Genomic DNA, 14840 nt, shown 5'->3' with positions numbered 1-14840 from the left:
TGGTTCTCTTCCATCTCCTTCATCAAACCCAACAGCTGGGCCTTCAGTGCCTCCCTCTCCCGGGACCAGTCCATGCTTTGGGCCTCGTGTCTGGCGGCAGTCTCCTCCAGGGCCATCTTGTGCTCCACCTTCATCTTCTCCAGCATAGTCCTGCTGGCCACCAGCTCCTCACCTTTCTCCTGGTCATCCTGGAACCTTTGTTCATTCAGCCGCCGGATGATATGCTCCTTCTCAGCGACGGATTCCACCAACCTGGTGAGGGCGCTGTCTTTGTTGGAGGTGTCCGCCTGCAGCGACTTGACCGTCCCTTTCAGGCTGCCCATCTGCTTCTCCTTGTCCCGAAGCTGTTCCTGCAGGTTCTCCATCCCGTTCTGTAGGTCATTGACCCTCCGCTCCTTAACCTCCAGCATGTCCTTGAGGTCCTGGATCTCCCTGATCAGGGTGCACTTCTCCTCGGGCCTTTCCTGGTTCTGCTTGTTGAACGTGGGCCCCTGCTCGAGCCGTTGGACCGCCTCTCGGAGGAGTTGTTCTGTTGGGGCTCTGCATCGGGGTTTGTTCATCCATTGAAAAGGAAAACCTGTAACTTGGTCGAGCTGCCTCCATTGGAAGTCGGCGTTTACTTAACAAATGGTCCGTAGATTGGTCGAGCTGCCTGCATGCTCCACCATATGTGGCAACCCGGCTTGGTGAGTGACCCGCCTCCTTCCAATAAGCACACCAACTGGAGCTTACTTAAAGCCAAAATGGCACTTTTATTCATTCATAAATGATATATCTAACAAAGCAAACCGAAAAACTCAGCTTTGTAGGAATCAAGTCTTTTTCCTCCGGGTGGAATCCCATCACCCACGAGACTGGTCTCTCCGCACACACGAACCAGGAGAGCCCTGAATGAGTGTGGAAGCATGCTTTTTAAAGCATGCTTCTCAGGTGCTCCGCATCTCAATGATTGGCACCGATGTTCTTACTGGCGCCATCTGTCGGAAATCTGTGGTACACCGCCTCCACAACCTGCCCCCTTGGCCTCCAGGGGCGCTGTGCCAGAGACGGGTTGCCACAATACGAATATATTAACTATTCATTTTAGCATATTTCAATTTATTTATACTCTCACATTGTTGCTCTTACAATTCTTCTTATTATTAACGCCATAGATAATCATTGATGAGTAGGTGATAAGGTTGAAATGTTTTAATATGGGCCCATAATAAATATGGTTTATTATTGCCCAGCCACAAGCTGCCGTCAGCAGATTCACAAGATAGAGAGTCTGTGGACGGGCCATCTGATGAAGGACTGAAGGTAGAGCGAGTATCTTCTGAACTCTGAATCATTCTGTGATCTCCCTGATTCCAGATGGACACGGAAAAGAGGCGTCTGCTGCTGGTGTCTAACTCCACATTGCACGGCGGGGGGTACCTGGACCACTGCCAGGCCCACATCTCCACCTTTTTCGGGAGGTAAGACTGTTTCTTGTCTTATAGAAAGGATAGAGTCTGTAGAGAGAACACTTGCAGCTCATCTAGAGCTGGAGGCGTGGATAGAGCCTGTGTGACCGGTCTGTCCGTCCTTCCGTCTCCAGGCTGAAGAGAGTGCTCTTCGTACCGTACGCGCTCCACGACAGAGACGGATACGCCTGCCTAGCAAGGACCAAGTTCAACAGCCTGGGTGAGTATGTCAACTGACCTACTGCTCTGTGGACCATGTGGTGCGTTCAGGACAACATGTCAACTGACCTACTGCTCTGTGGACCATGAGGCACATTTCTAACTTCAGCTAATTTGCTCTTAAAGTGTTTTTTTAATGAGCTGCCTGATAGTATCGGATATTGTATTTTACACTTATAACATTGCTGGTGATGGATTTGATTACTCTCATGTTTATTCCAAAGCAGCCTGTTGTAATATATGACCTCCAACCTGTGATCTCTGACCTGTGATCTCTGACCTGTAACATCTGACCTCTGACCTGTGATCTCGGACCTTTGACCTCTGATCTTTCAGGTTATGAGCTGGATAGCATCCATGACGCAGAGGATCCTCGAGAGGCTGTGAGGACAGCAGAGGCCATCTTTATAGGTCTCACACACACACATTACACACAAACACTTAGTCAGAGCAAGACACTAGCACTCCATCTTCTTCTTCTTAGTCCTTTTGGCCCTCTTGGGAGCATAGGGGCTCCACCATGGATCCCCACCTCACTCTCCTCTGCGCGATGGTCTTTGCTTCTTGCCAGGAGGTCCCCGTCTTGGTCAGTTCATCAAGCGTGGACTGCCTCCAGTTGGATTTAGGTCTACCTGGCCTAACTTGCCTCCGATCACTAGATCATTGAGGGAACAGAAGCTGGCAAAGAGCAGCCAATCCTCATTCATCTGCCACAGTCCTTCAGTCCCCATTGTTCCTCGTTGTTAGTCGTTGTTATCCTCTCCAATTTTGGCCTTCAGATCTCCCATTACAATCTTGATGTCTCTTTTGGGAGTCCTCTTGAAGACAGCCTGTAGTTGTTGGTAAAAGGTCTCTTTTTCTTTATAAACAGCATTGTTGGTGGGAGCGTAGCATTGGATGAATGTGATATTGCGACCTTTTGATGTAAACCTGGCTGTGATGACCCGTTCTGAAATTGGTTCCCATTCAATGAGGCTTTTAACTGCACCTTTTGTAAAGAGTAGTCCTACCCCGTGTGTGTGGGGGTCTTCTTCTTTTGGGTTGCCTGAATAGAGAAATGTCTCTCCAGTGGCAGTTGTTACTTCTCCAAAGGTATTCCATTGGCTCTCACATACACCAACAATGCTTAGATTGTAACGCTGCATTTCTATGGTCAGTTGTGCCCATTTTCCAGTTTGGTATAGTGATCACTACACTAGCACTACATGGTAAGATGTTATATTCCCTGTGTAGCTCAGTAGGTAGAGCAAGGCACTAACACTTTATGGTTGGAGGTTATATTCCCTGTTACTCAATAGGTAGAGTAAGGCACTAACACTGCAGGGCTAGGGCTTCTATTCCCAGGGCAGAGCACTAACTGCTCTGTTGTATTCCAGGAGGAGGGAACACCTTCCGACTGCTCAAGTGTCTCTATGACAACCAGCTGGTGGCTGACATCAGGAGGAGAGTTCTAGAGGTCACACAAACACACACACACCCACAACCACACATTAACCCCCACATGGGGTCCAGTGTTGGTACCAACGTGTTTCTAATATGATATATCTGTGGATATGATAAATGTATTCTACATTTATAGGAGGGCGTTCCAGTGCTGGGACGAACATGTGTTTGTGTTTATATCTATGTATCTTAGAGCTATGGGTGATAGATCTATGCTGATGTATCTATTTATGATAGACCTATGGTTGATAGATCTATGTACGATAGACCTATTGGTGATCCCTCTATTGTGATTGCTCTATGGGGATGGATCTATGTATAATAGATTTGTGTGATAGATTTATGTGTGATGTATCTATGGTGATAGATCTATGTGTGATAGATCTAAGTGTGATATATTTATGGTGATAGATCTGTGTGTCTACAGGACGGCATTCCCTACATGGGGTCCAGTGCTGGGATCAACGCATCGACTATCAGCATCAGCACCACAAACGACATGCCCATCCTCTGCCCTCCCTCCTTCTGCGCCCTCGCCCTGGTCCCCTTCAACATCAACCCCCACTACCTGGACTACGACCCTCGCAGCACCCACATGGGGGTCAGCTTGCGCGCGCGCGCACACACACACACACACACACACACACACACACACACACACACACACACACACACACACACACACACACACACACACACACACACACACACACACAGGTCAGCTCACACATGGGGATTACCTCGCACGCACAAACACACACACATGGGGGTAACCGCGCATGCACACACACAAACACGCACACTGGGGGGGGGGGAGGGGGGGTCAGCACACACACACACACACACACACACAGGGTCAGCTCACACACACAAACACATACACAGGGGTTAGCTCGCGCACACACACACACACACAAACACACACACTGGGGGGGTCAGCACGCACACACACACACACACACACACACAGGGTCAGCTCGCACACACACAACACACACCCACACAGGATTAAGCTCGCTCACACACACTCACTCACTCAAACACACAGGGGTCAGCTAACACATAGCCACCACACACAATATCAATGTAACCTGTCAGTGTGTGTGTGTGTAGGACACCAGAGAGCAGAGGATTCTGCAGTACCATGAGGAACCTGACACGCCCCCTGTACTGGTTGTTCTCATTCTTTCGATCAATATACATCATTAATAATGGTTAATTAATAACAGTAATGTGAGTAATAGACCTTCCAGTGAAGACCTCTAGATGCAGTATGGTCTCCATGAGTATGTGTGTTCCAGTGAGACCTTGTCACGTCCGTGCAGGGTCGCCAGTCCTCTAGAGGGCGACGCTCACTCTAGAGCATCCATCACCAACCATTTCCTTTACAATACTACCTCCTATTTAAGCACTGGGTGTTTGTTTCCTCTTCACTCTGTCATGGAGTTTTGTGAGTACTGTTTCCCTTTAGTTCCTCCTCTCCCATGGGGACTAGTTTGAGTGCCTTTGCCTATTCCTTTTGAACGCTAGCAAATCGCGATTAGCATCAGCTAACTAGCTTAGCATCACTATTGACATTTACTGACATTACATCGCTGCCTATGTGGACTTAACTTTCCTGTGGATTATACTTTCTTTGGATTACCTTTGATGGACTACCTTTCTGTTGGACAAGCCGTTCTATTGTGGAACCGTACCTTTGTTTATTGACACTGTGGAGCTACGAACTGTAATAAACCTTACTGTTGCACCTGACCTGCCGTCTGCGTGTGTGCCTGAAAACCCCGGCCTGATAGCATGACAGAGTCAAGCCAAGGCACAGCAGAGCTGCAGGAGATCAGGGACGCTGTTGTTCAGCTGGGCGCCATCATCAACGCCCATGCACCCCAATTGAGGCGTTTGGAGCTGGATATGCAGCAACTGAACATCACTGTTCAGGGGCTGTGTGCACGACCTCCACCCGTTCCACCAACCTCAGATCCTAGCGGTGGGGCCGAGCCCAGTGCCCGCGCTGCCCCCGCGCTGCCTCCCGTGGATCCCACCATCACCATACCTCTATCTGCCCCCCAACCATTCTCTGGGGAACCTAGAGCCTGTCGGGGCTTTGTGCTTCAGTGCTCCCAGATATTTCTCCACCAAGCACGTCTCTTCCCCACCGAACCAGCGAGGGTGGGCTACATCATCTCTCGACTCTCGGGATCAGCCTTGGAGTGGGCAGCCGCCGTCATGGATTGCCAGCTGCCCGAGGCCAACGACAGCCAGCTGTTCCTGCATCGCCTAGGGTTGATGTTTGACACAGGGCGCACCGAGGACCAGGCCGCACAACGAGTCCTTACCATCAACCAGGGGACCCGGTCTGTAGCCCAGTACGCCGTGGAGTTCCGCACCCTGGCGATCCGAAGTGGCTGGGGGGACCAAGCCCTGCGTTCAGCCTTTTACCGCGGGTTACAGGAGGCCGTGAAGGATGAAATGATCAACCGCGACTGGGGACAGTCGCTTGACGAGCTAATCCACTTAGCCATCCACCTTGACGCTCGCATTCAGGAACGTCGCCGTGACCGCCGGGAGACCCGGGCACCCATGACGACCTTCTTGCCACGGCCAGCCACCCCCATCCTCAATCCAGCCCCGGCCCGGTTACCTGAAGAACCCATGGAACTCGGCCGCCTCCGGCTGAGTCGCGAAGAACGCAGCCGCCGTCTCCAAAGAGGCCTGTGCATGTACTGTGGCGCTTCCGGGCATCAAGCACAACACTGCCCAGACTTACAGGGGAAAGACAGCACTCGTCAAGGGACCCAGGGCCTCTGATGAGTGGTAGCGCTAAGACCCCTGGACCCGCCAACCGTCTCTCCATCGCCATACAACTCCGTCACGTAGGCAAGAACTATCCCATTGCCTCCCTCAATGCCTTGGTGGACTCCGGCGCGGCAGTCAACCTGATGGACATTACCCTGGCAAAACAGCTGGGGATTCCAACCACCCCGGTGGCCATTCCTCAGGCGGTCCAGGCATTGGATGGTCGCCCCTTGGGCTCTGGACATCTGGAGCGAGTGACGGCTCCTCTCATCATGTCCTCTCACGATGACCACCAGGAGACTATACACTTTTGGCTCACCACTACACCGGCGTCTCTACTCCCTTTCTGTCTCGGAGAGCCAGGCAATGAAGGATTACATCATAGATGCGCTGCGCCTTGGGCTAATTCGCCCTTCTACGTCTCCGGCTGCAGCACCCTTCTTCTTCGTGGGGAAAAAGGACGGTGGACTGAGGCCGTGCATCGACTACCGGGGACTTAACAACATCACCCGGAAGAATAAGTACCCCTTGCCCCTCATGTCGACCGCATTCGAGCGTCTTCAGGGTGCCACAGTCTTCACTAAACTCGACCTCAGGAATGCTTACCACCTGGTTCGCATGCGGGCCGGAGATGAGTGGAAGACCGCATTTATCACACCCACAGGACACTACGAATACCTCGTAATGCCGTTTGGTCTGTCAAACAGCCCGGCGGTTTTCCAGAACTTCATCAACGACGTACTGCGCGAATTCCTGGAGGTGTCCGTGTTTGTGTACGTGGATGACATACTCATCTTCTCCAAGTCCCTCCAGGAACACGTCGGCCACGTCCGAGCCGTCCTAAAAGCCCTCCTCCTGAACAAACTGTTTTGCAAGGTGGAGAAGTGCACGTTCCACTCTGCTTCCACCACCTTCCTAGGGTTTGTAGTGGGCCCCCAGGGGCTCTCGATGGACTCTTAAAAGGTCAAGGCCATCGTGGATTGGCCTATACCCACTCCATCAAACAGGTTCAGGGGTTCCTGGGATTTGCCAATTTCTATCGGCGTTTTATACGTAATTATAGTGCCTTGGCGTCCCCTATCATTGCCCTGCTTCGGGGAAGTCCCCGTCGGTTGGTGTGGACAGAGGCAGCTCAGAAGACCTTCGAGGACCTCAAGCAAAGGTTCTGCACGGCGCCTATCCTCACCCTTCCAGATCCAGCCCTACCTTTTGTGGTGGAGGTAGATGCTTCAGACTCTGGGGTAGGGGGGGGTGCTGTCGCAGCGAGCAACAGAGGACAGCAAGCTCCACCCGTGTGCCTTCTTCTCTCGAGCTCTCTCCCCGGCGGAGCGAAACTATGATGTGGGTAACCGGGAACTGCTAGCCATCAAACTAGCACTAGAGGAATGGCGTCACTGGCTCGAGGGCGCAGCCAACCCGTTTCTTATATTCACAGACCACAAAAACCTGGCTTACCTCGGGGAGTCCAAACGCCTGAACCCCAGGCAGGCCCGCTGGGCCCTTTTCTTCAGTCGTTTCAACTTTGTGGTCACCTACCGCCCAGGGTCCAAGAACGGCAAGGCTGATGCCCTTTCACACCTCCACACTACGGAGGCGGAGCCAGCGGCGTTGGAAACCATCATCCCCTCCTCTAAAGTCGTGGCCGCTGTACGTTGTCATCTGGAGGAGGAGATTCGACAGGCACAAGGACCCACACCGGCACCCACGGAGACTCCTAAGGGCCTCTTGTTTGTGCCTCCACCCTGCCGTACTAAGGCTTTAGAGTGGGCTCACGCTTCCCGATTGGCCGGCCATCCTGGAGTCCGACGTACCCTGGAATTACTCCGGAGACGATTCTGGTGGCCGAAACTCCGTCAGGATGTGACTGAGTATGTCGCGGCTTGCACGGTCTGTATGGGGGCGAAACCAGACAACCGCAGACCGGCAGGACTCCTACAACCCCTTCCGGTCCCACATCGCCCCTGGACACACATCACTCTTGATTTCATTACGGGACTGCCCCTGTCACAAGGGAACACCGCCATCCTGGTGGTGGTGGATCGGTTCTCCAAAGCCGCTCGCTTCATTTCCTTGACCAAACTCCCCACGGCCAAACAAACAGCAGAGATTTTGGTGAGAGAGGTAGTGCGCTACCACGGACCACCAGAAGATCTTGTCAGTGACCGAGGTCCCCAGTTCGTGGCACGTTTCTGGAAGGCCTTTTGGGGCAACTTGGGAGCATCAGTAAGCCTGACTTCGGGCTACCACCCCCAGTCCAACGGGCAGACTGAGCGAGTCAACCAGGCCCTCAAAATGTATCTCCGGTGCTACACTGCCAAAGACCCAACCAAGTGGAGTCAGAACCTTTTGTGGGCAGAAGTGGCCCACAACCAACAGTGGAGCGCTTCCACGGCTACCTCCCCCTTTGAGATCATGTGGGGATACCCCCGCACTTGTTCCCCTCCTCCCCAGAGATTGGGGATGTGCCTGCGGCTCGCAGCTCGGTGGCTCGCCTCCGCACCCGCTGGCAGCAGGCTCGTCGGGCCCTGCTTCAGTCTCAGAAACAGATGAGGCAACAGGCCGACCGGCGGCGACGACCGGGTTCAACCCTGAAGACTGGCCAGCGAGTATGGCTGTCCACTAAGAGCCTGGCCCTAAAAGGAGAAACCCGGAAGTTGGCCCCAAGGTACGTTGGACCGTTCCGGATTCTCCGGAGGATATCCAAAACGGCCTTCCATCTGGAGCTACCACGAGCTATGCGGGTTCACCCCGTTTTCCATCGCTCCGTACTACGCCCTGCCACCTCCTCCCCTCTGTGTCCAGAGCTCCCAGCCCCACCACCCCCCAAGTTCATCGCCGGAGGTCTCACCTACACCGTGCACCGGATTATGGATGTACGCAAGATCGGGAGGTCCACGCAGTACTTGGTGGACTGGAAGGGTTATGGGCCGGAGGAGCGCAGCTGGATCCCCGCCAAGAACATTGTGGACAAATCCCTCATCCAACAGTTCCGGGCCTCTTCCCTTGGGCCGTCAGGAGTCGCCCCTCGGAGGGGGGGTCCTGTCACGTCCGTGCAGGGTCGCCAGTCCTCTAGAGGGCGACGCTCACTCTAGAGCATCCATCACCAACCATTTCCTTTACAATACTACTTCCTATTTAAGCACTGGGTGTTTGTTTCCTCTTCACTCTGTCATGGAGTTTCGTGAGTACTGTTTCCCTTTAGTTCCTCCTCTCCCATGGGGACTAGTTTGAGTGCCTTTGCCTATTCCTTTTGAATGCTAGCAAATCGCGATTAGCATCAGCTAACTAGCTTAGCATCACTATTGACATTTACTGACATTACATCGCTGCCTATGTGGACTTAACTTTCCTGTGGATTATACTTTCTTTGGATTACCTTTGATGGACTACCTTTCTGTTGGACAAGCCGTTCTATTGTGGAACCGTACCTTTGTTTATTGACACTGTGGAGCTACGAACTGTAATAAACCTTACTGTTGCACCTGACCTGCCGTCTGCGTGTGTGCCTGAAAACCCCGGCCTGATAGACCTCTAGATGCAGTACGGTCCCTAGTGAATATGTGTGTGTTTTTAGTGAGACCTCTCTATGAAGTGCGGTCCCCAGTGAGTGTGTGTGTTCCAGTGAGACCTCTAGATGAAGTGCAGTCCCCAGTGAGTGTGTGTGTTCCAGTGAGACCTCTAGATGAAGTGCAGTCCCCAGTGAGTGTGTGTGTTCCAGTGAGACCTCTCTATGAAGTGCGGTCCCCAGTGAGTGTGTGTGTATTCCAGTGAGACCTCTCTATGAAGTGCGGTCCCCAGTGAGTGTGTGTGTTCCAGTGAGACCTCTCTATGAAGTGCGGTCCCCAGTGAGTGTGTGTGTTCCAGTGAGACCTCTCTATGAAGTGCAGTCCCCAGTGAGTGTGTGTGTTCCAGTGAGACCTCTCTATGAAGTGTGGTCCCCAGTGAGTGTGTGTGTATTCCAGTGAGACCTCTCTATGAAGTGCGGTCCCCAGTGAGTGTGTGTGTTCCAGTGAGACCTCTCTATGAAGTGCGGTCCCCAGTGAGTGTGTGTGTATTCCAGTGAGACCTCTCTATGAAGTGCGGTCCCCAGTGAGTGTGTGTGTTCCAGTGAGACCTCTCTATGAAGTGCGGTCCCCAGTGAGTGTGTGTTCCAGTGAGACCTCTCTATGAAGTGCAGTCCCCAGTTAGTGTGTGTGTTCCAGTGAGACCTCTCTATGATGTGCAGTCCCCAGTTAGTGTGTCTGTTCCAGTGAGACCTCTAGATGAAGTGCAGTCCCCAGTGAGTGTGTGTGTTCCAGTGAGACCTCTCTATGAAGTTCAGTCCCCAGTGAGTGTGTGTGTGTTCCAGTGAGACCTCTCTATGAAGTCAGTCCCCAGTGAGTGTGTGTGTTCCAGTGAGACCTCTCTATGAAGTGCAGTCCCCAGTGAGTGTGTGTTCCAGTGAGACCTCTCTATGAAGTGCGGTCCCCAGTGAGTGTGTTTGTGCAGGCTCTGAGGGAGGGCTGTGTTCTGATGGTGGAGGGGAACCAAGCGACTCTACTGGGAGGCTCTGAGGCCCGCCTCTTTACCAGGTGATACACGCCAGTTAGGCTATATAAACACACATGCATAAATACAAATACGTACAGTATATGTACGTACGTACATACATGTGTGTATATATATGTATATATGGGAACTGTGTCTGTGTTTCAGAGGAAAGCCGACTGTGGAGTATAACACAGGAAGTGATCTCAGCTTCCTGTTGACTGATGAACACTAACGAATCAGAGATCTTGTTTCGGCCAGCTTTGGTCGATTGTGTGTAAATAAAGGTCTCTCAGCACTCCCTCTCTCTCCTCCTCCTTCATGTTGCTGATAAGGCTCTGGAGTCAAAGTCCGATCTGATAAGATCAGCAGTAGAAGAACACTAGAGACATGTGATTAAACAAATAGGTTTATTAGAGTTCAAACGTGAAATCGTCTCGGTCATGATTAATAATCATTTGGAGCCCAACGTGCAAGAAAACATTGCATCATAAAAATAGTTAGCCTTGTGACGCTCTGATAGAAAAGGACAACAAAGTGATGCTATAGCAACCAAGGTGGTCAGTGAGGGGTCTGGTTCTGTCAAGACTCTTGGAGAGGCAGGAGGGTATGTGCTTTAAACTGGATTATGACATGATGGGCATCGCTCTACTGTCTCCTTGCCCCCCATACCTCCTGGAGGGGGGGTCACGGGTCACATGGGTGAAAACTTGAGTTTGTTTATAGATTTGATTTTGCACTTTTATTTGTAGTCAATGTTTTAATAATCACTTATTTTAAATCCATGGTATGAATGTGTACCCAATATGGGCAAATCGATGCTAAAACCATTCCATCAATTATTTGTATTCTCCACATGCTAAAATCATTGTATAAATTATTGAATATCTCCACATACGCACGCACACACACATTCAAAGTTGTTATGGAGAAATGATTAAATCACAACTACAAAAATGTACCAAGAGCCATTAGTACCAATACATAAAAAAACGTAACATATATAATCATACTTAATACCATTATTGAAAACTACTAAGCATCTACAAACCCCTGCATGTTATGGCACATTGTTGGCTAATACCACCCCAAAGTTAGTCAAAGCTAATCTAACAACACCACCCTGATGACCCTGAAATGTAAATCAAATAGGAATAAAGGTCCCGTTCTCAAGGGAATGGTATTATTGCCTCTTCCCCACACAGCAGCAGGATCCAGTAGATCTGCCTTAGGTAACATACTAGCACGTTTCTTCCTTAGGTAACATACTATTATGTTTCCACCTTAGGTCACATGCAAGGTTACATACTACCATATTTCCATGCAAAGAGAACCCTGGTTCCCTCTCAATGCAGGCAGATATTTAACCGTTGCTGTTCAGAGGGAGGCTCTAGCAGTGGGCGGTACCTTCCCATTGTGGTCGTGATATACCTTGTATATAGCCTGGCTCCACCCGCCTAAGTACTTCCGCTCAATTTGAATTTCCCTTCAGTACAAGGTCTGGGTCTGCGGTATATGGCAAGCCAAATTGTCATTTATTAACTAAGTTTGACTATCCGGAATTAACATTGTAGATATCAACAACTTCTTTCTGACTAGTCGTAATTAAATTTTGAATAGTTGGAATTTTCATTCAAGATATCTGTAATGTCATTTTGCCCAGTCAAAACTCAAATTCAAGATATCTGTAATTAGATTTTGACTAGGCGGAATGAAAATTAGAGATATCTACAATTTTAGACATCTCTAATCAAAATTCTTTTCAAGATATCTATAACTTGATAATAGATATCTACAATTAAATTATGACTATCCCTAACTCCAGTTTGAGATGTCTACAACGTCATTTTGACTAGTCGTAACTCCAGTTAGAGATATCTACAACGTCATTTCGCCTAGTCCAAACTTAATTTAAGATATCTGAAAAGGGACAGGTAGATAACTTGAATTGAGGTGAATTAAAGATATCTTGAACTGGAATTATGACTAGTCAGAATCAAATTGTAGATATCTCAAACTGGAATTACAGATATCTACAATTCAGTTGCAGATATATCCGTAATTCACAAAGTGGATATCCGCAACTGAATTGTAGATATCTGCAATGAGAAACCCCATAGACATGAATGGCGAAAATGACGTCATTTCTCCTAGGAGGAATGTCTTTGTGGATATCTGAAATGACAATTGTGGATAGGAGGAATGTAGTTGCGGATATCCGAAATGTTAGTTTTGACTAGGCGAAACTGAATTGCAGATATCTGCAACACATATCCAGTCTAGCGAATTTATGTCCAATCGGCTTGCCATAGCGGTATGTTAGTGGATTTTCTCTGTCTAAATTTGATGCGCAACGTGATTCCCGACCAAACATTAGCAAATGGTTATGGCAGATCCAGATTGGCACTGGGCAGATCCAATAGCTTTAAACTTCAACAGACACCCTTCTTCAAATGAGTTAACGTTTGTCAATTGAGTAGGCCCAGACTCTCTGAACAAATGAAATGAAGTACGAACGTCTGGTAGGACCAGGCTACCTTGTATATATATCTCGGCTTCAATGCCGCCTGGTTGACCGACGAGAAGAAAGGTTCTAGCGGGATCTGGTTCATCAATACATAAGAGTGTGTTGGGCTAATACAGCACAAAGCAGAGATAAACGCACTCCAGTGTTAGCATTGTTAAGTAAGGGATAATCACCTCAAGGCAGGGCAATAAACAGTTTGATATGCCCGGCTCGTGGACGGCTTACCGGTAACCTTCCACGAGCCGGGCACATCAAACTGTTTATTGCCCTGACTTGAGGTGATTATCCTGTTTATTCTACTTCTTGCTTGACAACATAATAAAACAATTCAAATACTTGAATAATTATGCTTTTTTCTTATTCGTATTTCAAGCTTATTAAATGTATACTCTGGTTGGGATCATCTCCCTCAAAAAGTAGTCCACTTTAATTACGATCGATCAAACATGTTTTGGACACCTCGAAGGGCATTATCCCGCTTATACCATGGTAACTTGCCAAAGAAAAGAAATTAAGATCATTAATTTATATTTTCATGCGTTTTACAATCCAAATATAAAGTTTTTACCCTCCCGTAAGGTTCTTATGCAACGGAAACGTTGCTCACTCTTCCACTAAATAGGACGGACCTTAGCTACGACTTGGCAACGGGAGATATTCTAGTCCGCTGAACTATGAGCCAGAGAGCTAACGTTATGGATTGTACATATTTATAATTAGAAATTCCACTACCACTACCGGTGAGGGTGCAGATTGCAACCATCTGAATTCCCCAGTGAGTGAAGAAGTGTTATATGAGTGAAGACTCCACACACGGTGTGTGTGGAACTCAAATAACACCACGGTGTGTGTCGAGGTCTTATATAGAACTCCTATAATGCCATGATGTGTGTGGAGGTGGGGAGCTCTTATATATATATATATATATAGCTCAGTAAATATATAACTCCTATAACACCCCGGTGTGAAGTGTGGAGCTCCGTTTAGCAAGCGGTTGATTTTGATGTCCGGTCCAAGAGGATTAAGCTTCTTGGACCGGACATTAACACACACAGTCCATCTCATAACACCGCAGTGTGTGGCGCACACAACAACGCTCATTATCATTTAATGTGTTTAGTGAGAAGCTAAATCACACACCTTATAGAAAGAAAGCACATATAGACAGAATAATTGGAATAATTTGCACACAAAAGCTGTAAATAAATGACTGCCGGTGCTTGAGCCAAACTTAATAGCAGCCATGATCTACAGGCGGCAGCTAGAACCCAAGACGTGATTTATAAATCATTACTTTGCTGAGCTATGGGTTAATTCATCTCAATTAAAGGCAGAAATGCAAGTTTGAAAACCACCACACTATCCACCATAAATCAGCTTATTCTGAAATTGAAAGTAAGCATTGTAAGTTTTGTGTGATGTTTGGTGTTAATAGACCTGCTGCAGGTTTACTCAGTAGGAAACAACATGGGATCATCACCACATCAAAGGAAATCGAACTACATCATGGCACTGGAGCGCAGTCGTATCGTCAGGGGACGCGACTACGTCACCCAGAATCCTCCAAGTAGTAGGTGTTCCCGGAGCGCCACTAGGCATCGGCGTTGCCGTTCTCCTCCGGCTGCAGCTGCTCCTTCTCCGTACAGTCCTCCTGCGGGGGTCGCACCCTCTTGAAGAAACCCACCTATAGGAGGAGAAGAGAGGAGGAGACATGAAAGGAAGAGAGGAGGAGACATGAGGGGAGGAGAGGAGGAGAAGAAGGTGTACATTAGATTGGATGATGATGAAGACACACTTATCGTGTGTGTATATAGCCCTTAAACATGATGAAGAGGAGTATACCATATAAGGAGTTACCTGATGAAGAGGAGTATACCATA

General features: G+C 49.1%; 2 protein-coding genes across 3 annotated transcripts in view; one reads left to right on the top strand and one right to left on the bottom strand.

Moving 5' to 3' along the window:
- The first annotated feature begins 668 nt into the window (after positions 1–668).
- si:dkey-69o16.5 (Alpha-aspartyl dipeptidase-like) lies at positions 669–11375 on the top strand. The gene is made up of 9 exons (XM_060074155.1): positions 669–686; positions 1357–1460; positions 1583–1668; positions 2004–2078; positions 3044–3123; positions 3538–3711; positions 4224–4283; positions 10395–10477; positions 10602–11375. The coding sequence occupies exons 1-9, from the start codon at positions 669–671 to the stop codon at positions 10666–10668; spliced, it is 747 nt and encodes a 248-aa protein (XP_059930138.1). The 3' UTR covers positions 10669–11375.
- The window catches only part of itgav (integrin, alpha V), a 73496-nt gene continuing 69480 nt past the window's right edge, over positions 10825–14840 (bottom strand). For both annotated transcript variants that reach the window (XM_060076025.1, XM_060076024.1), the window contains exon 32: positions 10825–14644. In XM_060076025.1, coding sequence (XP_059932008.1) covers positions 14552–14644 — 93 coding nt within the window. In that variant the 3' untranslated portion in view covers positions 10825–14551. The remainder of the gene's footprint in view (positions 14645–14840) is intronic.

This window comes from Gadus macrocephalus, chromosome 16 (assembly GCF_031168955.1).
Source record: "Gadus macrocephalus chromosome 16, ASM3116895v1".
Classification (NCBI taxonomy): Eukaryota; Metazoa; Chordata; class Actinopteri; order Gadiformes; family Gadidae; genus Gadus; species Gadus macrocephalus.
Note: the sequence above shows the minus strand (reverse complement) of the source record. Positions and strands in the feature narration are given on the sequence as shown.

Bases quoted from the DNA above. Each gene is read 5' to 3' on its own strand.
- si:dkey-69o16.5 (XM_060074155.1), top strand. The intron at 3,712-4,223 runs GTCAGCTTGCGC...GTGTGTGTGTAG, and splicing joins CTCGCAGCACCCACATGGGG to GACACCAGAGAGCAGAGGAT. The intron at 4,284-10,394 runs GTTGTTCTCATT...GTGTTTGTGCAG, and splicing joins CTGACACGCCCCCTGTACTG to GCTCTGAGGGAGGGCTGTGT.